This window comes from Choristoneura fumiferana, chromosome 6, assembly GCF_025370935.1.
Source record: "Choristoneura fumiferana chromosome 6, NRCan_CFum_1, whole genome shotgun sequence".
Classification (NCBI taxonomy): domain Eukaryota; kingdom Metazoa; phylum Arthropoda; class Insecta; order Lepidoptera; family Tortricidae; genus Choristoneura; species Choristoneura fumiferana.
Genome location: NC_133477.1, coordinates 17,423,531 through 17,446,719, shown reverse-complemented (window position 1 = coordinate 17,446,719; position 23,189 = coordinate 17,423,531). Strand labels below are relative to the sequence as shown.

The 23,189-nt window shown below is 39.1% G+C and overlaps 2 protein-coding genes across 2 annotated transcripts in view; both read right to left on the bottom strand.

Moving 5' to 3' along the window:
- Positions 1 to 23,189, bottom strand: part of LOC141428736 (unconventional myosin-XV-like) — a gene marked incomplete in the record, with an annotated part of 88,221 nt that overhangs the window by 50,282 nt on the left and 14,750 nt on the right.
- LOC141428732 (uncharacterized) lies at positions 592 to 2,600 on the bottom strand. The gene is made up of 2 exons (XM_074088745.1): positions 1,631 to 2,600; positions 592 to 713 (listed from the first exon to the last, which is right to left on the bottom strand). The coding sequence occupies exons 1-2, from the start codon at positions 2,598 to 2,600 to the stop codon at positions 592 to 594; spliced, it is 1,092 nt and encodes a 363-aa protein (XP_073944846.1).

The window sequence follows — 23,189 nt, the reverse complement described above, 5'->3', positions numbered from 1 at the left end:
GGTACTTAGCTCTTATAAACGACCAATAAAAGTCTAAAAAAAACAATGTTTGTCTGTAACTATCAGAATGACCGCAAACTGCGTACTACATTTGTCTCAGGAAAGGGGCTTTGCGAGAACACGGAATACGAGTGTTCCAAAATAACTTAGTTTGAACGGTATTCTCGATACGCGAATCTGTTTTTTTTTTAATTATTAGGAGTCAATATTGCGAATTTACTTTTAACGACTGGAAGTTTAATAGAATCGGCTAGCTTTGTCTTGCTCGCGACGGAAAGTATGTACTCGTACTTCTAGCATCGTATATACATTACTTATAGAAGAGAGCCTACTTAGTAGTGGCACGTAGTGGAAACCCTTCCTACAGCTACTTAATTAAAATTAACGCGCGATATCACTTCGATAGGATACGCAAGTCGTTTAGGCTGTCACTGAACAACTACCTAAGCCTTGTGAATAATACCTGTTCCGTGCTTCATCCAGCGCTCATACCTAAGTACTTGAAACTCCTCCCTGCTGTTTCCAACTTTCCCTCCCACGCCGCTGTTTCTAACCCTCCACCCAGCCTCACCTGTGAGTTGACGACGCAGCTCACGAGCAGCACGCGCGCAGCCCGATGCACCTCCAGATCTCGCCGGGCAGCGGCGCGGGCGCACCCGCCGGCTGGAACACACGGCTGCGCCCTCCGTCCACTCCCCCCGGACCCCGCCATGCTGCGAACAAGATAATATCATTATAAGCAAATAAATTGACTGTGTGCATACTTTTTTAAATTTTATTTTATTTAAAAAATAAATAAATTTAAATACAAAAATTAATTTCGTAGGTAGGTATTGGTAGATAATTACGAAGAAATGGGTTTAACATGAAATAACTTTGAATGTAGTTCAATATTTACATAAATAAGTGCAAAAGTTTTTGTATGTATTTAGGTTTATCAATTACATACCCGTACCTTTCAAATTAATCCGATGACTAATATTTATGTCTAACGAACAAACACTTAATTCAAAGAGCTAAATAAATGCGGGCAATTTTTTTGTTTTTGTATGTATTTAGGTTTAATCCAAATTACATACCCGTACCTTTCAAATTAATCCGATGACTAAATATTTATGTCTAACGAACAAACACTTAATTCACACCAGAGCTAATATATATATATATTTTTTTTGCGGCAATTTTTTTTTTCTTTCTTTTCTTTAAGTAAACAGATAGGAATGCTAGGACTTGTGTAGGTAGACGGTATGTGTAAATTTTGAATTAGAAATAGACATTTCATTTCGTAACATACATAGTCTAAACTCTCTACCTACTAAGGCAAAGTCACGTAGTTTTTTTGTACAAGTTGTAATTTCTTAGTGCGGGCAGTGCGGCTGGCTGACGCATTAGAATGATAATGGACGTTGTTGTTATGTACCTAGTAGGTACTTGTTTTCCGTATAATTAAAATTAAAATGCCTTTTTGTTGCAAACAAACATATACCTGTATATATGGTCAAGGTTTATATGGTCACGTAAATATGAAAAAGTAAAACATGTCAATATTTTAATATATTTATTGCAAGTATTATTAAATTATTGTTTAGATATAAGTCTAGGAGGTAAGATAATGGCAACACTATATAACTCTTCAACGTCTCGAAGGTTATAAGTAGTACGGAGATCCGAACAACTGACAGGAGCACGGCTCCTGGCAACTGCAGGGAGGGTAGTACGAAGGGGGGAGCAGCCGCAGCCGCAGGGCGGGGGCCCTGGACGAGGCATACGGCTGGCGGCATCGGCGGCTGGAAGCAGATCGGCGCAGGCGTGGGGGGCTGCACGCAGATGGGTGCCGGCTGGGGAGGTTGCACGCAGTAGGGGGGGAGAGGAGGCATCTGGAAGCACACAGGTTCGGGCGCCGGTGGTTGCACACACAACGGGGCCAGGGGTGGCGGTTGCACGGTGAAAGGCGGCAGCTGCTGCAGTTGCACGGTTACTGGCGGCGGCGCGGGTGGCTGGATGCTGATAGGCTCGGGCGGCGGCAACTGCACGCACATGCCCGGCGTTGGCGGCGGCTGCACCGTGAACGGCGGCGGCGACGGCGGCTGCACCGGCACCGACGGCAGCGGAGGAGGCTGCACCATCACACGAGGCAGCGGAGGAGGCTGGATCATAATCGGCGGCGGCGCCGGCAGCTCAATCATGATCGGAGGCGGCAGCGGCAGATCCACCATCATCGGCGGTAGTGGCGGAGGCTCTACATACATAACCGGAGGTGCCGGGGGATTCACCGTCACTGGCGGGTTATTGATAGGATTCAAGTAGATCGGAGCCGGGGCAGGCGGATTGATAAATACCGGTGGCGGAGCAGGAGGGTTGATGCTTAGCGGGGGCAGCGGCGGGGGGGTAACAGTGATCGGGCCCGGACACGGCAACTCAATCATAAACGGAGGAGGAGCGGGGGGCTTGATGCACATCGGTGGAGGAGGCGGACTAGAGATGTAGATCGGTGGAGGCGGCGGTGGTTGGACATTGCAGGGCGGAGGGGTGCATCCGCAAGGAGGCGAAGACACGTATGATGGCTGCGACACACATGTGCAAGGGGTTGGCAGGTGCATTGGGGGCCTGAGCATACGTCGGGGCTTGAAGGCTACATGAGCAAGTGGGTGGGGGGGGGGTGGCGAGCAGGAACAAGACGGTGCTGAGATATAAGAAGGAGCGGACGAACTGCAGCCGCAGGAGTTGAAGGAGTATTGCCCTAAGGCTACCTGTTAAATAGAAAATGGTACTATAGAAAAAGCTTCATCATTTGAAAGTGTATTCAATAAATCTTGGTTAAGGGATGTGCTTTGGTTAAAGCCGTCCCCAACGTTTAACCTTATCATGTAGGTTTGGACACTGCTGTCATAGTTAGTGAATTATATAAATTAAAGACTTACCTGCAAACCAACTGCTAGAAGCAGGAGCGTCACCTTAGAAGTCATCTTGACCGATGACCGAAGTACAACTTGTCCTAACCTCCGCCCTGCCCCCATTTTATACCGACATATTGCCCCAGAACTGACCGCAATATATTGCACTGATTATAATGTCATCGATAATATTTGTTTACTGGTGATTACTGTTGCTAAACTGGTAAATTAGACGATAAGCCACGTCTAGGCGCGATATAGTAATTTTGTGTAACGAAAGAATTGCTAAAATCCGAGGAATACGTAGTAGTTCGCTACGGTATGTGGAGCTGGAACAACAATTGCAAGCTTTGCAAGTAAGTTTTTTCTTCTTTTGGCGAATAGATTAGAAAATGGCAATGGCACTTGATTTTTTCCGTGATTTTAAACGATTTCACCGTAATGTACAACTGGAAGATTTTTTTCCAAAACAAATTGTAACAACGGAATGTTACCGAAACAGCAGATATGGCTCGCTTACAGCATGTTTAATTGACATGAAAATTACCTGGACCTATTTATAAGTTACAGTGCGCTGGCTGTCGTGCAGACAGACTTTATATTACATGAATAATTTTATTATAATCGTTGGTATAACATAATCTCTCACTCAAACCATCACCATAACAAAGTTAGCAGGCATAGAGAAAATATTAGTATATAATATTAACGTAAAATATAGAAATATGGATGAATTTAACACTGCTATGGTGGTAACCGTTTTCAATTGTCAATTATGTAGATAGAGAGATCCGACAATCCAACATATCACACCACATCACTATGACAACAGAATTGCCGTACTCCCAGACTGACGGACTGATGGTCCTGCAGACTGATGAAAATTAAATGCTATCAATAATATTCGTCAAACCGATGTGATTGACATGAAACCACAAAAATGGACTGAACTGACGCCAGAATGAGCGTGTAACGGAAGTCATAGATATTGGTCATTCATTCGTTTTAAATATTTTCCAATTTTGTGTCACGTTAAGTTACTTTTGTATTAAAAATTGTTCTTTGCATACTCGTGAGCCTCACAGCTGTAATAGGGCTCAAAACTTCTAAAGAAAGAAAGCAAGAAAATACATTTATGCACAACACAAGACACAACATTAGTATTAAAAGTACAACACGAATGATAGACCTTTTAGAAGGTACGTGTCATTGCGGTTGTGAATCGGACGCTGGCTCAGCGTAATGCTGAAGCGTTAATAAACGCCCCAGCGCTGATTTCTTCAGCGCTTCTCATAATATCAACATACACAGCTACTATCAGAAGTAAAATCGCGACTTATGATTATGACGCCTCACAGCTGCCAACTCGGAAATGTCGTTTCACCTTTTCACTTTTCACTTTCCGCAATTAAAGCGATATTTGTGTGAGATGATTATCACTCGTCACGACGAATTCCAGCCACCTGCTTGGTTTTATGCCTAATGGTAATGATAATGATACGAGATGACGGTTTATTAAAAAACATTATAAATCAGCCGTGAGATTATCTCTATAATATAGTGAGAATGTGGTGTTTCGGTGTTTGAAAGCCGTGGTGGCCTAGTGGTTTGACCTATGGCCTCTCAAGCAGAGAATCGTGGGTTCAAACCCGGGCTCGCACATCTGAGTTTTTCGAAATTTACTAACGGATCGCCTTAAATTAGAGATTTACGGTGAAGGAAAACAGACTCCTTCAAAAATCTGCAAAGGAATTTCACGGTGTTTATGAAGCTGCAAATCCACAATAGCGCATGGGAACTACGGCGCAAGCTCTCTAATTCTGAGAGCCGGCCTCTACTCATTGGGACGTATATAGGCTGGGGCTGGGATGATGTGACGTGACTTGGTGATTTGCTTTTATTAAATTTATTAACAGAACGGTAACTCAACGAATATGCTAATACAAACAAAGGGACCCCAACTAATCCAATCGAATAACTTGATCGCTTGCATAAGTACGTAAAATTAGTTGTCTATCAAAACTATTTCCATTTTGGATGATTCCTATAGTAGGTAATGTATTTTTTGCTAATAAATCACAAAGTACATGGTAGGTAACATGGTTGATAAATTATCATCATTACTAACACTTCAATTACCTACAATTCATTTATAATTTTGTAGCAAAGAGAATAGGAATCAAACAATCTCCATTGCAGTACGATTTCAATGCAAATAATGACCTTTTATGTAAGATAAATCAATGATGCGCGGGAGTGGCTTGCGTGATAACTAACGATCCAGACATTCGAATAAATTGCAAGTCACCTTTAGCCTCTGACTGGACCTCGCTAGCTTTTAACAGTAACCTAACCCAGTCTAGTAAAGACGGAACGTTGGCAAAACTGACAACAATTCAGAACCAACTTCATTGAATTGATATCTCGTATTTATCATCATAGAAAGGATCACAGAAAGGTATCTTACTTTCTTCTTTCAATGTGGAATATCGTGATGGTAAGTAAGTATGGGTATAAAGTTAGTAAAAGAGGAGTGGGGACGACAAGAAAAGTCTTTGTCATGCAGTTGAGAGACTGGAGATGACGTCGATGATGATGATGATGAATTGATGATAGTAAGAATAGTGAGTGAAGCGGAAACAAGATCGCCCTAATCTAAAGTGGCGTCACTCCATAGAGCAAGCGATACATGTGTTGGGGACTAGTTGGGGATGATGGTTTGGAATAAAAAGTTGGACAACATGATATGAAGTTAGAAATTCGAAAGGTCAATACCGAAATCAATGGAAAAAACGATTACACCTCCATCCCAGCAGATGGTGACTGTGAATATGCTCAATTACCACGATTACTTAGAAAGAAAGAAAACATAAGGTTAAACATAAAAAGATGGAAACAGAGGCAAATGTATTTTTTTTACGTAAGGTGCGAACTTTCATTGTGACCATTTTACATACAATTCAATTCGAAGTTTCTGTCAAAAATGGCCGCGAAAGCTTAAAAAGTCTTGCGACGTCTCATCACCATTTCTAAATCGGAATATTCAGAACAACACACCTCCGACCCACAAACGACTGAGATCCGGCAGATTCCGATACGGAAGTCTGCCAAAGATGTGGCGCTGCGCCATTGTTGAATACCAAACAGTGTCATACCTAAATAAACCGGGTGAATGCAGTGGTGTTGGGCGCGTTAAAGGACGAATACGTCTGGCAGCTATTTAATTTAGAAGGTTATTAGGGTGCGTTCGTATGCGGATGGCGAACGGCCTGTGGAAAGGCTTTCTCGACCGCTGCGTTCGGAATATTTCATTACATTTAGACCTAGGCTCTATGTTTTCTTGAACAAGGTTTAATATTCAATTATTTAGACGTCAGCCATAGGACTTTGGAGTAGTGAGTTATATAGTGATGTGTTGATAGTGTCAGAAGACAGTCATATTAGTGGCATGCGGCGTATTTATTTATATGGCGATGACGTGTACGATAATTTCTGTAAAAATTTTGAGAGTGATTGCCATCTCGAGCTGCACGTATGTTTTGTGTAATTTGATCACGTCGTTTCAATTTTTAATAATTTTTATAGACCAAAATTTTTTAAAAGAGGTAAACGCCAGAATATTTAACCTGCCTACCTTTATTGGGGCCATTTTTTTTGTTGTCGTTTTTTTTTCAGTTTAGTTACGAAATTTCCATACATTTTGTGTAACTCATTAGAAAAATTTGTAGGACATAGTGTGAAATTGGGCTTCCATAGTGAAGTATAAGCAACTTTACCAATTCACCAAATTGCATTGAAATCTGAGAAAAAATAAATAAATATATCGACAACAAAATAAAAAATGGCAAGTTAATTAACTTCAATTGTAACTATGTCAATAAATACCTCTTCGTATCTAAGAATATAACGAATCTTTTAACTTGATTTTCACACGCTTCTTATTATTGTATTAATATAAAATTTGCCAATTATGCGTTTTTGTGATGAAAATACAATAATATGGTACCGTCTAGGTGATCTGATGATGCAGTCGGAAGCTAGACTAGGCCGTGTTTGAGCTTGCTAGAATCGTCTTAGGGTGTAAGTACTTTGACAGTGATGTAATTAATTGTAATCGGAGTCTGATGATGCAGCAGTTAAGCAGTTAACATTAAAGCGTGTTCGTCGGCAACCGATTTGAAAATAAAGTTTTCTAAGAGGTGGTGCTCTCCCAAATCCAGTCCAATCTGACTATGGGATTTCGTTCTATTTAGAAGGCATAGGAACTTATATTAATAAATTATAGTACAGCCTTTAATGAAATAGCTCATACCTCATACAATACTAAGTGTTCCGGCCAAATTAACTTCATTCCGTATCTACTTACCAACTTGATCGTTGGGTTCTTCACGTTAAAACAAACTGTTTACTGTCTCTAGAAACTATACTTGGTATTTAAGTTAATGTAAACAAAACAACGTCAATTGGTGTCTTAAATATTGAAATTCCCCCATTAAACTATCTAAAACTTACATTTCTGTATACACTGAAATACACTAGTCCCAGTTTGTATTACAATGATAAATAAGTAAAATGTTTTAAATCCTTGAATATACCAAATCTGGCACCTGAAGTTTGTTTACATTAACTTAATTACCTAAACGTTTCTAGTATAGTTGTTAATTTTCATAAATAAATATGAATGTTCGCAATCTCGGCGCGAGGGAAATGTAGAAAGTGTGTGAACAATAATTTATTCGAATAATTTCCTACCATAAAGGGCTGGCCATTAGGCGGAGTGCTAGAAAGCAAGTCATCATTGCTGGCCCTCGCACATGATTGCTAGAAAGTCTAGATTAATAGGAAGGTATATTTACAAAATGTCAACTAAAACCTAGAGAAACAATTCAAAATGTAATATTTTTAAGATAAGAATTATGTTATCGCACAGATACTCGTAATACAACATAATAACAAAAATTAATAAGGTAAATTGTTAAAAAAAGCACGAAACAATGTAATAGAATAATTTATTAAAGCCCCATTTACACTATGCGAGAATTTGCATGCAAGTTTAAATACATTGCGGTATTTGTTTGATCAACTGAATTCACTGTCCCGCAATATTTAGTCTGCGATGTAATGCAACCTGTAGGTATGCAAGTTCTTGAATGGTCTACTCGTAAATGGGGCTTAAAACCTTTAAACGAGCAAATCTATTTATTTCGGGGATATTGGAAACGGTATTACGGTACTAACTAACGATCAAGATGATGCTATTTTATAGCAGTTATCTGAAGGTACAGATCTAAAGTCGAGATTACGAGATTAGACTTGTTGACCACTACAAACTTGTTGGCTTTACGGCCTCGCAATGTAATGCAACTTGCATGATTTTTCTTGCAAGTCTAAACTCGGCTTAAGAGGGTTATGATATGTGTGTAGATAAATAAATGTATTTACATTCTAAAAAAATCTCTTTATTGGAGAATGCAATCAGAAACCAGTGGTAGCGACGCAGTGTATAGAGGGTACACAGAGATACAAAGTAGTGATTTGAATCAAGCTTAAATGAATATTCAAATTATAACCGTTTCTCCATTTAGATACCAAATGCGGCCTGACACTATATTATGCAATGCAAAAGGCTGTACCGTTAACACACAAGAATGTCACAGGAACATTAGAAATTTGTTGGGACTTGATGATTGGCAATCAATTCAATCTAAAAGCTGGAAAAATTAAGTGTCGATTTAGTTTTAACTTAACTGCCAGAGTGTAGGGAACTGCACGGCCTAAAAGTCATTCAATAGTGCTTGTTACAGTTAAGGTAGGTAAATTAAATAAAGATATTTTGACTTTGATAGATGTATCTTTAGATTTGATTTTTCACTGCTAGGAGTAGCTTATATTAATTTCAGCTTGATATATACCTCCGCACGCTTGGTAAGGTCCTATGGAAGTAAGTAAGTAAGTTCTATAGAAAAACGGTCTTGATAGACGGATAGGCGGGCGGATGGACAGACAGACAGCAAAGTGATCTTACAAGGGATCCGTTTTTGCTGAAGTAAGGAACCCTAATATCGTTAGCAATCGAAAATGACTAAGTAAGCCGACCCTAGCTTCTGACGTCGAATTCACCTCTTGCCATAATAATTAAATTCTAAAAACTCCCAAGTGGTTTTTAACAGACTTCGAAAAACGCCGCCCGCAATTTGGCGGTCACATTTTTTATAAATTAAATTCCAGCCTCAATAGCGAATACGATAATAGGTAGGTACTATAACTGCATTCGTCTCGCTCGTTGGACTTTTTGCAGCTTGAATCAAAACTGGGCAATGCGATATCGCGTGTGGATAATTTGGCAAAAACTTTGACAATGAGGGCTATCGCGTATGAATTCGCCGCTACAGGCGCTAGTGTAGCGTGAGGTCTTCGAAATTTTAATCTCATAGTTTTTGGGTGAGCTACGCTGGTTTATTTATAATTAGAATAATTTTGCGAATATTTTGCATTACCTGAAATTAATTATGGCTAATATGCGTTCGGGGCAACGAATGTCTGTGTTTTGAGACAGTTTTGTCTTTCGGAAACCTTTGTCCTCCCTTTTTTCCGAACAAAACGGGGACTATGAAACACTGTAGCATGCTCGATATTTTTATGGTACGGTTTTAAGGTGTACTAAATAAGATTTTAATCTAAACTTTGTTTTCAGGCTCGTAATAACAGACTTTGAAATCCATACTTAAAACCTCACGCAACAGTGCGCCATCTAGTGAGACAAAAAACGATAGCCCTCATTGGATGGATTTGGATCCGAGACGGCCTTAGAATGGCATGAAAGGAATCTGCTCCAGTAAAAGTAAAGTGACATGGATTAATTTCAATTAGACTAACTTTCAACTGTTATAAGTACCTAACCTACCTAATCTAACCTAGCCTACCTAAATTAGAGACAAATTGCACACGGAAATCGTTTCAAAATGCGTAGAAAACAAAAAAAAACTGCTTTAGTATATTATTTTACAAGTTTGTTCTGTCAGAACATATCGAAAATGAAAGGTTCTTTCCAGTTCTTTCCAACACAATATATTAGACTATCGCGGTCATTACTAATTTTATGATTTAAATTCGGGTTTTGTTCCGCGTACCTTGATTTTAGAGAAGCTCGATATTTCGGCACAGTTGCATGCGCCATGATCACGAGACGACTGGAGAATTTTGGGTATGCTGGTTAAAACTGTCAGTCAGAAAAATAAATCGGACGTAACCGATTTACCCTCTTTCACCAAGTCCAGGTCCTTGTGTGCAGGTGGTAGGACCTTGTGCAAGGTCCGCCCGGATCGCTACCACCATCTTGCTCGCTAATCCTGCGTGAAGCAGCAGAGCTTGCACTGTTGTGTTTCGGCGCGGAGAATAAGACAGCCGGTGAAATAACTGGCACTTGAGGTATCCCATCTTAGGCCTCTAGGTGGCAACGCATCTGCAATACTGGTGTTGCAGATGTTTATGGGCGGTGGTGATCTCTTACCATCAGGAGACCCTCTTGCTCGTTTGCCATCCAGTCAAATAAAAAAAAAAGTCCAGTTCCAGTTATACCAGCATACCTGTAATTCTCCAGTCGTCTCGTGATCATGGCGCAGCGCATGCAACTGTGCCGATATACGGAAATATCGAGCCTAAAATCAAGGTACGCGGAACAAAAACCGAATTTAATTCATAAAATTAGTTCTTTCCAGTTTTAAAAAGTAACGCATAGTGAATGTTTATGGTAGCACTTTACTTGTGTAAATATTAGCCCAAATAGCGTATTTGCAAGCGAGAGACACTAAACGTGAGGCCAAACGGTCGCGTAATACGGTATTTGACAACTGTTGAATTTGCCATATTCTTTATAGTATAAAAATATAGATACACAGACAATGTTTAGCGTAGAGCAAAATTAATTCGGTTGAAAATAGGACATATAGCGATTTTTTGAAAAATCGATATATCTGTCTCTTTCTAAAACGCTTTTCTCTATGCAGCAAGTATGGCGCTACTTGCGTGTGACGTCACTTGCTAGTAAGTATTTCTCTGTCTAATCTTGAAATTGAAACCTTTATAATCTGTTATATTTAAAGATATCTAAAAAAAATATTTTTGATTACATGCATTGTCAAGTTTTAATTTATAAAGTAAATAAAAAGTAGTCCTTTGAACACGGCGACATAAAATTAGTTTTACAAAACCCCTGACTTTGTCACTTCAAAGTTAAATATGTCAAAAAAGGCATAACCGATTTTGATGAAACATGTCTAAGAACCATCGCTAGAAAACCTGATTTCAAATAAAAAAAACCGCATTCAAATCGGTCCACCCGTTTAAGAGCTACGGTGCCACAGACAGACACACAGACACACACAGTGGTCATGAAATAGGACTTTTGTATTTTGTATAAACAAAAAATTACGTTCGTTTGGCCCGTATTACACATTGTATTATCGTTTTTAGTTTGTGCAAAACGGACAGATGCCACAGCGGAGTACCTAGCTCAACACAAACTCGCAGCGCCATATGATGTGCATGTGCAAGGCTGTAGAGTGTAGAGCAATAACAATAACATAATAATATGTCCGCCTTAGACAATCAACCACTATAATAATAATAAATATAATAATCATTCATTTATTTATCATATAACATAATTGATCCAGCATTGTTAGTACCGTTAAAATAATAAAATACTTATTGACTATGCTTCGTTTTTTTATCATTAGAAAAAGGGTGAACAAACAATCTTGACGAGTCTTTTTATTGAAAAACGTTTTAAAAAACAGTAACTATTACTTATGATACCTAATGAGATACATAACATGTACATACAAAGGCTAACTTATCCCTTTGCTTGCAGAATCTCCGTCAGACGGCCATAATGTACAACATGTATGTATAACATATTTTCAAGGTGTCAAATAGGCATGCACCATTTTTCTTTCTTTTTTTTCTCTTTATTTGGCTGCAGCTGAAAATCAGCGCTGTGGTTCCGTAGGTACCTCAGCATTGCTGAGCTGCCAGCCCTTTCGGCTAGCTTTAAGTTGACCTTAATTAAACATTAAGTTATATGTACCGGATGTATGCTACCTACAAGTTTGCCGAATAAACTTTTTCTTTCTTTCTTTCTAAAAGCAAATGATCATATGCTATTTGCTGTGACTTATTTCTCTAGTGTTTTTCAATAAAAAAACACGTCAAGATCGCTTACCTTCTTTCTAATGCATAAAAAAAGTAGTAGGTATAGATAGATCGACAGATAGATCATAAACTTAGTATGCAAATATCTTCCTTCCTTCAGATTAGAAAACGCAATTCATAGGTCGTTCGGCGAAGAAGCGATCAATTGGCAATAATTGGAGCCTGGGAACTTGGCATGATACATGCGCGTGAGTGTAAAATGACACAAAAAGTACACAATGCTGGAGGAATGTGGATTAAAAAATGGAGCATCTTGTTTACAGAGAGACAGCCTGATGCCTTAATCTTCTTTAAAATTATTTAACGATTGTAGGATTTTTTCTTTCAATGATTAAGCTGCGTTGGGGCATGGTAGAGCACTTGCCCGAACTTGGACGTCTTCTTTATTACTTTTTTTTTAATTATCGTCCTTAATGTTTAAAGATTGACTACTTTAAAAAAATATATCAAATGAGCTTGCCTTTAATCATCCATTGCTTGTCCTCCGCAACTATAGTTTCCGATGATGTCATATTATGTTTCAAACATACCTACACATAACAAAAATCTTCTACGAGCAGGTACTCCAAATTTAAGAAGCTAATCGACCAGCAGCTAATTACAGATTCATTTCAGATCCATTGCAATTCGTGCCATTGGTAAATTGAAATAATATCATTTTAGTCGTGTGTTTTTTGTATGTTTCATGAGCAAACGCAATATCACACCGCCCGAGGCTGTTCAATAACGGTTGCAGGACAGGGTCAGGTGTGTGAGAAAATGATAATTATATATTGCAAAATTTGAGCTATCACATAATACAACGAGCCGATTGCTTGCTAGAGACGTGAGATGTTCAGTATCGATAAATATATCGATATCGATTACAACATTGAAGTAAAGCAAAGATTTAAAATCGTTCTCGATTCGATAATATATAAACGACTAGCTTCAACCCGGGGCTTTTCTCACTAAAATTATAAAAAAATTGGCTAGCTCTCTATCACGTACAAATTTCGTGAAATAACTTCTTAGTGGATCTCTATGACACTTAAGAATTTTAAGCCTCTAAGTACAGTGGTTTAGGCTCTGCGTTGTCCGTCAGTAAGTCAACTCTTTATTAGGTAGGGTATGAAAGAAATAGAGATACAATTATTCCTGAAATTACAAGAATTACAACAAAAAGCGGAGGAAAAGAAACATAGAAAAGAATTATTTTTTATTATAAGATATTAGTCGGAACTAACGGAATAAACATCGATAATACGAGTAAGTATCGTATCGATACTTCGTTGCATGCCTGCTTGCATAACGTCACTCGATTACTCATTAGTGTGCGCAATACTTTAATTTAACCGCCTTTGTGCACTTGATGCTTTGATTGTGGTGATAATCTCTCATTACACGGTATCAGGTGTTCATTAAATAATTTAAATACACAAGGTTGACGTTTATAGCGTATTATCAAATTTTGCGAGGTTGCAATGAGGTTACTTGGTCTTGAGTTGACGATCCTGGACTAACATAATTTGAATACCATTTATTTAATTAGTAATTACTTTGCGGAGTCCTATATATATATATATAAACTATCATCAACACATTTCGCAGACGCGTTTCGAACTCAATCAGAGTTCATCATCAGAACAACACAACCGAACGTGATGATGAACTCTGGTTGAGATGGAAATGCGTCAGCGTTGTTGGTGGTGGTAGTTGGGTATGTTGATGTGTTCTTGCTTGGAGGCGGAGGAGCTGCATGCACACACATTTGTTGTAGACGTAGCTATCGCAAGGTCGTGAGTGAGCAAAGTAATTGTTTAACATAATTTGACGATTTACCTGCTCAGTCTTTAAATCGAACCGTTGGTCGAATAAGGGGCAAGTGACTTTTGATCAAAATAAACTTTAGCGCGCAGTAATCATACACAAATATTGCGAATTAAATATACTATTTTTTATCATTATTTTTTCCTTAGATAAATCAAGCGAATACCGACGCATGTGATGCAGTGAACGTTAAAGAAAGCAGCTTGAACACATGGGTCCTTATTGCACGACACCACAATGTCTGTGTCACATCAAGACACATGTGATTTTAATTGACCAAGGGTACGAAATAAATGTTTAATGGAACGACTAAACAGTTGCCGGTACAAACTAAATAGCAAGTCCACCAACGCATTTTATAGACAGACAAATGTTAAGCTGTGTACACATAGCCAGCGGAAGATGTGAAACAAGCGTAAACGTTGAAGTTTATCTACACTTTGCGAGCCGAATAAATGAATCGCTATTATTAAAATTTTTAAATGAGTTTTTTTAATATTTTAATGAGATCATGTTTTGAGACCCAAGCTCTACAAAAAGTAAAAAAAAAAACATTGATATCAGTCCAATATTTTTTAGATTGCACGTATTAGCCTGGTTTGTGGGCGTTTCCTCTTTACTGAGTGCACGAGTTTAAGCTCCCTTTGTCGCCTATAAAAACGGGGGTGCATAACGTGGGAGTGCATAACGATTTCGTCGCGAACGCACAGCAAGTTCGCCGCGTCTGCAGGGCTACTACGAAACTCGAAGTTCGTATCGTACCGTCCCTCTCGCTCTTGTATTAAATATTATAAGTGTCAAAGGGACCGCACGACACAAACTCAGTTCGTAGTAGCCCTGCTGGAGCTGGAACGCCATGCTGTACCCTTAGTGTAAGTTTTCGGTTACAAAATACGTCTCGATCGCGTTCGCATTAAAATCTCAATTTTTATGGAAACACAAACATCACTAAACGTTCCGCTAGAGGCGCTATTCGTGTTTGCATACAAATTGAGATTTTAACGCGAACGCGATCGAGACGTAGTATTTTGTAAACTCACTAAGGTATAAAGTTTTCGGTTACAAAATACGTCTCGATAGCGTTCGCATTAAAATCTCAATTTTTATGGAAACACAAACCTCACAAACGTTCCGCTAGAGGCGCTATTCGTGTTTGCATACAAATTGAGATTTTAACGCGAACGCGATCGAGACGTATTTTGTAAACGAAAACTTTACACTAAGGGCACTGATTTTCCGGCGACGAGTTGCGCGCTCGCTACGAAATCGTTACGCGCTCACGGCGAATTCGTTCCTCGCACGCCTCGCTTACAACTCGCCCGCAAATGGCAAGTGTGATAAAGCCCTAAGCCTTATCTTAACATCCAGCATGTCATGTCGAAATATTCAAATGGCGACCACAGCACACGTGGTAAAAAACGGCTCGCCTGGGGCTATGCGACAATGACCTAACGGTACCGCGATGTAATTCGACGCTCCAAGACGTGGCCAGACCCACTGATCAACTATTATTTTATTCCTAATGCCTTTATAATTACAATAGCCTCGTATGTTGCTGTTTGGATGCCTGATTAATCAATTGGTTGAATGTTGTTGACAGTAAGCTATATAGCTCGACGAATTCCAAACTTAGGTAAGCTCTCCTCCGTTCCCAGTCGTGCATAATGGATTTATCTCTCGAAACTCGAAGTTCGTGTCGTGGGGTCCCTCTGACACTACTATTTACTATTTAATAAGAGAGCGAGAGGGACTGAACGACACGAACTTCGAGTTTCGAGTTTCGTAGTAGCCCTGCTGCACGCCGCAATCTCCTAATAAAGCAACTCATATAAATTTTGAAAACTAAAAGCAAGGGTCTTAGGCTTTTAAGGTGACTCGACCCCAAAAAAAGTACCTACATAGGTAAGTAATACCTATCTAAGTACCCTCGTATGTACCAGTAATTCGACAGGCTGTCTTACTCCCCTCGCTGAAACAAAGCAGTGTGCAAGTACTACTTTTGGACAGTATTAGCGACCTTAAACAACTCCGGCGACCGGCAAAAACAGCTACGAGAAATCACTCACAAAACTGGCCACGCATTTGTCTTGTACTTTTATGATAATCGGTAAAAGAAAGAGGATCCGTTCAACGTAGGCTTATCCAGTCTTGCGAGACGTTAAATACACGTGAATTAATTTAATTTGCTCAAATGAATCGCCTAAAACAAACGCTTTAACGCATTCTGAGCACATCAGTGGCGTTTTTCCACCAATTTTAATGGCCGTTCAAGCCCGCTTTTGTAAGGCAAGTGTCCATGTTCGTATAATTTTAGCGTCACTATCTCAATTTGCCACGAGCTTGCTTGTAAGGCATCGATGTGCACAACCTGCCGCAATTCAATGCGTGTTAGTTAATCCGCATGCGTTATAAGTCTTGTTTACTTAGCAGTACGTATATACATGATGATGTATGATCTCCGTATATATAGTTAGCACCACGAGTATCATGCTCGATATATTTTGGACGCGAAAAGATACGCGATCATTGTAAGGCTGGCCGTATCTGCGGGCTACTATGAAATTCGAAAATCGAATTCGTATCGTACCATCCCGCTCACTCTCGTATGAAATAATATTAGCGTCAGCGAACGGTACGGGTGCGATCACACAATATCACATATCATCGATGGGCAATCATACCCATATCTGTCGCATAAACAATTGTAGATGTAAGTAAACATGCTATCTGTTAATAGATGGTGTACATGATACAATCTATGCAGTTACCAAACGTGAAATATCTTGTTAGTTCGATCAGGACAGTCGCACGAGACGAGTGATAAATAGTTGATCGATAAGTATGCTCATGTTTTAATACAGTATCATGATACAAAGTTATCATTGATATGCGATGGATCGCGATCGATTTTGAGCTACTTTGTCTCCCCTAGAGTATTAATCGGGATTCGATACGCTAGTTAAACGGACGCGCGACGGAGATACGATACGTTAAAATGATGCAAATGTGGGTGGATCCACTCAAAAACACGGATTGGATACGTTGTATTGCATTGATAGCGTATCTTCGCATCCAAACTGACATCTGACACTCGTCGGTGATACGCGACGGAGATACGATACGTTAAAATGCTACTAATGTGGACTCGGCTTAACGAGAGACTCACCAATTACTCATTGTCTATCAGACTTCTCAGCAAACTCCAGTATAACGTGACCTCTCGCGTTCCCCGCTGCGAGGGCTTTAACGGAGTTCAAAGGGTATTTCAATTACCTATGACAGGTATAATTATACTAGTAGCCAGTTTTACAAATCTAGCGCAAGTATAATAATCCTTACCGTGAATAGGTTAAAGTTCTTTTTGAAAGACTCTTTTCGAGGCGACATTTTGAATTTTTAATGCGGTATTGTGATTCACATCTGTAGGGATTAAGCGTAACATTGTGAGCCCAGTTTACACGAAAGTAAATATAGCTGTTTTGCATTGCGGGCCTGCGTCGCTAAAGAGTTTCAAGTGATCGACTAAGAGCCGCAATGTAAATTAAACTCCCATCATTTTCTAGGTGTAAACTAGAGTTTGAGTAACGGGTAATTACACAAGTGTTAGTGTACGGTGATCTTGTCTCAAAAATATTCCGCTTCCATAAAGGTTCTAAAGATTTTTTTTTTTGTATTACAAAGCTTTTTGTTGACTGTACTTGCATTATCATCCATCTATGTACGTCAGTCTGGTACCAAATTTGATGTGAATCCAATCATTGTACAGTCGTTATCATATATTTCGGAGCCAACCCCAGCAAATAAATGTGCGAAATGGGATTTAGAATTTACTAGGTAACAAATTTTCCCTAAGGGAAAAAAAACCTAGTTATAGCAAGGACCAATGGTTATAGGTACAATTGTCAAGTTGGGATGTATAAAACCGAGATCATTATTAGGGTAATATTCTTCGATAAATTGAGGCCTGGTGATTTCATTTCATAAGAATAAATAAGTTTTTGTTAAAACATGTATTTTTTAATACAAAGTTATTTGCTGACTGTACTTTATGTCGACTGTACTTGCATTGTCATCTAAACTACATTTTCGTAACAAATTCAAGTCGATGCCATTAACTATTGAGGAGTTCCCTCCAGCCAATACAATCCAGGTTTAACCACCAGGATGTCACAACCAGATTATTACTAAATCCCCGGGAACTAAATCCCCGTTAGACTTAGGCGGTTATTGTAAGATTTGCTGTCTTAGTATAATTAACTGATTTCGTTGAGTGAGGCACGCGTCATCTTAGCTTAGACCAGGGGTCGCCAAACTACGGCCCGCAGGCCAAGTCCGGGTCTAAAGAAAGCGGGAGAGCCCACGGCCCGGCCCGCGATATGGTCCGATTTTACAAAGCTACAAGTACCTAATATTTTAGTTTTATAAGACCCGCCACTGACGGTAATTGGTCATAATCATAGATAAGCCACTCATGAACATAACCAACACCAAGTGCGTTGCTTATGCGTTACTCATATCCAGGTACCCCCTGAAGACTAAGGGGCTGTTTCACCATCCATTAATTAGTGTTAACTAATGGTTAAATGTGATACCGTCTCCATCTATTCGAACAAAACAAATAGAGACGGCATCACATTTAACAGTCAGTTAACACTAATCAATGGATGGTGAAACAGCCCCAAAGTCTACTTAACTAATGTATTACCCCCATGACCAGCCAAAGTATTGCACCGCACGAATTTACATTAAGTGCAGTGTGGCCCTCGAGTCGATAAGTTTGAAGACCCCTGGCTTAGACAAGCTTTACCAGGGTCACCTTCATGAATTCATTACTTTCTAGCTAGGTTGAATCAACGACCCGGTTCGGTTCACTACCGGTAACAATTGCGCCACCAACCCAGAGCCTATACTACTAAGTACAAAATTCGTATCATGCCGTCTCGCTGCCGCTTGTATTATTTAATACGAGTGAGAGGGACGGTACGATACGAACTACGATTTTCAAATTTCGTAGTAGCCCCCCAGGCCGTACCGGTCCTGTCCTTGTCCTGTCATACAATCATACAAGTTTTAATTGACAGCATTTTTGGGGCGAGAACAAAAAACGAAAAAACCGGCCACGCGCGAGTAGGACAAGCGCAAAATTCGTAGGTATCTATGAATATCCAGTACGAAAATAGAAGATGTTGTGACCAATAAAAAGCTCAAGTGGAGTCGGTAGGATATACCTATGCTCAGAGAAAATAAAAATAAATAGACAAAGGATATAACAGAATGGACTCCTAAATGCCAGACAAAAAGAAAAGGAGGAAAGCAAAGAAAACGATGGTCTGACGAAATTAAAAAAGTAGCAGGCCCATTATGGCAGAGAACAGCTACAATAAGGGAAGAGTGACACGCCGACACCTAACTATAAAATTATAAAACTACTATAAAAAAGACCATAATTAAATAATAATAAAATAAAATTAATATCCAGTATTAGCAGAGCTCCTGTCGTAAACAAAATGTACCTATGCATCATTTTAGTTGGTTATTGACAGACAGACGACATTCAAAAAATTAAGATTTTGGAACTTTTCTTATTGGTCATGCTGCCCATACTAAATTTCAAGTTTCCAGGACAACTGGAAGTACCCTACAGGTTTTGATGCCCCGGCAATTAATGTCTGTATCGTTGGATTGCATTGACTCAGAAGTTGATTGATTTTTTCACTGCGCCTCTTGCTAGCAGAGCCAAATATTTGATATTTTTGAGCTTGATGCTTCCACGAGCTCCTGAGAAAAAGGGTGACTGACACACGGACAGACAGACGACAATGAAGTGATCCTAAAAGGGTTCCGGTTTTGCCAACCGAGGTAAAAAAAGGCAAGTTAAGTTTTATATTTGTGTATGTTTGTGTGTATGCGGTTGTTTAAAATGTTTACCACATGATTTTCAATACTTACAATACAATACCTAATGGAATGATTTAAATACGTCCTTGGTAGTCTTCATATATTAGACATCAACGCATGTACGAGTATGAGCGATCTTTAATCAAATTATGAATTAAATTTATATGATAAAAAAAACTTTTATGAAAACATAATGCAGTATCGATTATCGATGTAGTGACATATAAGATACTGTAACTGTTCCTTCCTTTGTGATAATATCTTGGGAAGGCTACATATAATTACTCCTCAGTTAGTATTACCTGACTGAATACTGATGTCGTGTAATGCCATTCCGCTCGACCCTCCTCAACTTTGGCATTCACGCTTGTCGCACGGCATTTTGTTTACGCAAACAGCTGCTAATAACACGAGTTTATTACCTACAGCGATTTTAAAATTTCATTTTTAATACAAGCTTTATTTCTGTACTTTTTGTTGACTGTACTTGTATTGTCACCCAAACTACATTTGCGTACCAAATTTCAAGTCCATGCCATTAATCGTTGAAGAATTCCGTGCTGTGGAGACGATCCTGGCCGGACTACCAGGATGTCACTAGCAGATTAACGTATTGTCACGCAATTTACATAGTATACAAAATTTCAAGTTAATTCAACTACAGGAAGTGGTTAGATTTAACTTGCAAGGTTTGATTACAGACGTAGTATATTATAAGTCTATGTTACAGACATACAGCGGGGCAGGTGAAACTAAATAAAAGCTTGTAGGGGGTTGAGTGTAATAAGTAGACGATTACGCAAGTTGTTTACTGAATAAGTATCCCTTGAAATGTATTTCAGGATTTTTATTATGGTTTCCATTTCAGATCTCCATAACTATGGAGTTAGGTACTTATGTAGGTCAGTGTTCAATCAACAACATGCCACAACAACAACATGTTGTCAATGGCATGTCAAACAAACCTTTACTTCTTCCCAATTATAATTACCTAGTTTAGCTTGAGGTCTCAGGTTTGATCCCCGGTCGGGGCAGGCATTTGTATGAAAAACACGAATGTTTGAGCTCGAGTCTTGGATGTCTAATATGTATGTATTTATCTATATAAATATGTTTGTCCATTGCCTAGTACTAGTACCCATATAAAATCTTTGCTTAGTTTTAGACTAGGTCAATTGTTGCAAATCGTGCCATCCCGCCCCGTCCAATCGTGTCCACGGAAAAAAAAGGAACGTGTTAATTTACTTGAATAATGTTTTATTTTTCTGATATAGATTTTTACTTTCTTCGCCATTTAAACACGCACATTTCATATGGTACGAGACAAATTCTGAAATTACTTTATCGCGAGAATGTTGAGCTTTCAATGTACTTAACTTAATGATATTAATCACGATGTGAAACACCCCAAATATTATAGACGTTGACTGACTATGAAATTGCCTGTGTGTTTGCACAGAAATTACGTAAACATTTATAAGTACCTATGAAACCGCTTCATTGTCGTTTATCTCATTGTATAACCGATGCGACCTTTCAACAGTTTTCTTTCTCTCATGTACTGCACTGCACCGTAAATTGAGGAAGACTTGTTAATGTCATAAGTAGCGCATCGAACTGTATGAGGATTGAGAACTGAGCGTGCTAAACATGACGAAATTAGACATATTTATTTACTTCAGGTAGTTATTTTATATATCCCATAAAAATATGTCGAAGCACAGTCACCGGCAATTACATCTAATAGGATCAAGCATTCAGAAATTGATAACGAAGGACCTCTTTTTTGACACGCAAAGTAGCATTTTTTTATTTCAAAACTAATGAGAGATTCTATAACAGGCTAGTTGGCGCCAATTTTGTGATGGAAGGTCCGTTTGACAACTTTGGCATTTGGGTCACATTTGTGATTGGTTAAATAAACAAATGAGCAATCGCAAGCAAGACTGTAACGTCAATAGGTACGGACCCCTCAATAGGTACTAACGCCATCTAGCGATATTTTTCCTGTGAAGAAAGCCTCAGTAGTGCAATGTCTACATGTGCTGAGTACGAGTAGGTATATTTGTCGGCGTCCGATCGTAAAATCCGCCAGATCACGAAATTCCTAGGCATATCGTGAAACGGCGCCATTTCATGAATTGGCTAAGTGACATCCGCCATATCGTTAAAAACTCACCGTTTAACGATTTGCCTAGTGACGTTTAGGCAGATCATGAAATTCCTAGGCATATCATGAAACGCCGCCATATCGGTTCTGGCAATTCGCCGGCCGCTTCCGCGGCACGCTCGCTTCGCTCGCTCGGCTCGTGTGTTGTGGTCACAATTCATACTAACGCCTCGCTTCGCTCGTCGTACCTAAATTTTTCTTTTTTTCGGCATATCACGATGTGCCCGGTATAGAGCTAGGAATATCGAAGAATGCGTTGCTCTAATCGATCTGCCGTATAGTTTCTCAGGCACATCGTGATATGCCTGGCCAGCTTTTAGGCACATCATGAAATGGCGCCATTTCACGATATGCCTAGGAATTTCGTGATTTGGCGGATTTTACGATCGGCCGCCGACATATCGATAGTTTACGATGTTATCTATAGTATATCTATTGTTGGTTGGTACGCTTTATTGAGATGGGAGTGACGTGTGATGTCGCGCGGTTGAGACGACGGTTTCTATTTCTTCCGCGAACAGCGACGAAAGCTCGTCAGGTTTGTTTGTTGTGAGAGTTTGTAGCGGTCGCGAAAGGTACCATTACACTCGTATTTAGGTATTATAAAGTACAGTTCTTCTTTTAGTTGAGTTAAATATGTGATTTATGAGATTATACAGGTGAAAAGTTGGCTTCTTCGAATCTTTTTACCTCAAATTAATTTGTTTGTTATAGGTAGAGTCATTCACGATGACTATAACAATGTCATTAATGTCTAATTTTGACAAAATCACGCGTCTTCGTGGGATGGCACTAGGTATACCTCTTCACGTCTAAACCGCTAAACCGATTTAAATCAAATTAGGTATGTATACAGCTATACTAGTCGCGAGAAAGGACAGGATAGTTTTTATACCGGGAAATTGCATAGTTCCCGTGGGAAAGTGATAAAAGAATTCTATGCGAACGGAGTCGCGGGCTGGACAACAGCTAGTAATTAAGAGGCTGACAAGACTTAATTTTGTTGAAATTTATGTTATTTAAGCAATTTTTTAAGAAAAAGTATTTGTTCTTGCGCATCAAAAAACAAAATGTTAATATTCATCATATTTCAAAGACCGTGGACGAAAATAATTACAAAGATTGGTCTTAAAATCATCATTAAACGGTTCTATGTCTTAATTTTTTTGACGCATGGGTCTGCAATTAAAAACATGAAGTCATAT

Excerpts from the sequence above, each read along its gene's own strand:
- LOC141428732 (XM_074088745.1), bottom strand. The coding sequence starts at position 2,600 with ATGCACCTGCCAACCCCTTGCACATGTGTGTCGCAGCCATCATACGTG. Across the intron at positions 714-1,630 it reads AACCTTCGAGACGTTGAAGA|CATGGCGGGGTCCGGGGGGA; the intron begins GTTATATAGTGT and ends TCTTGTTCGCAG.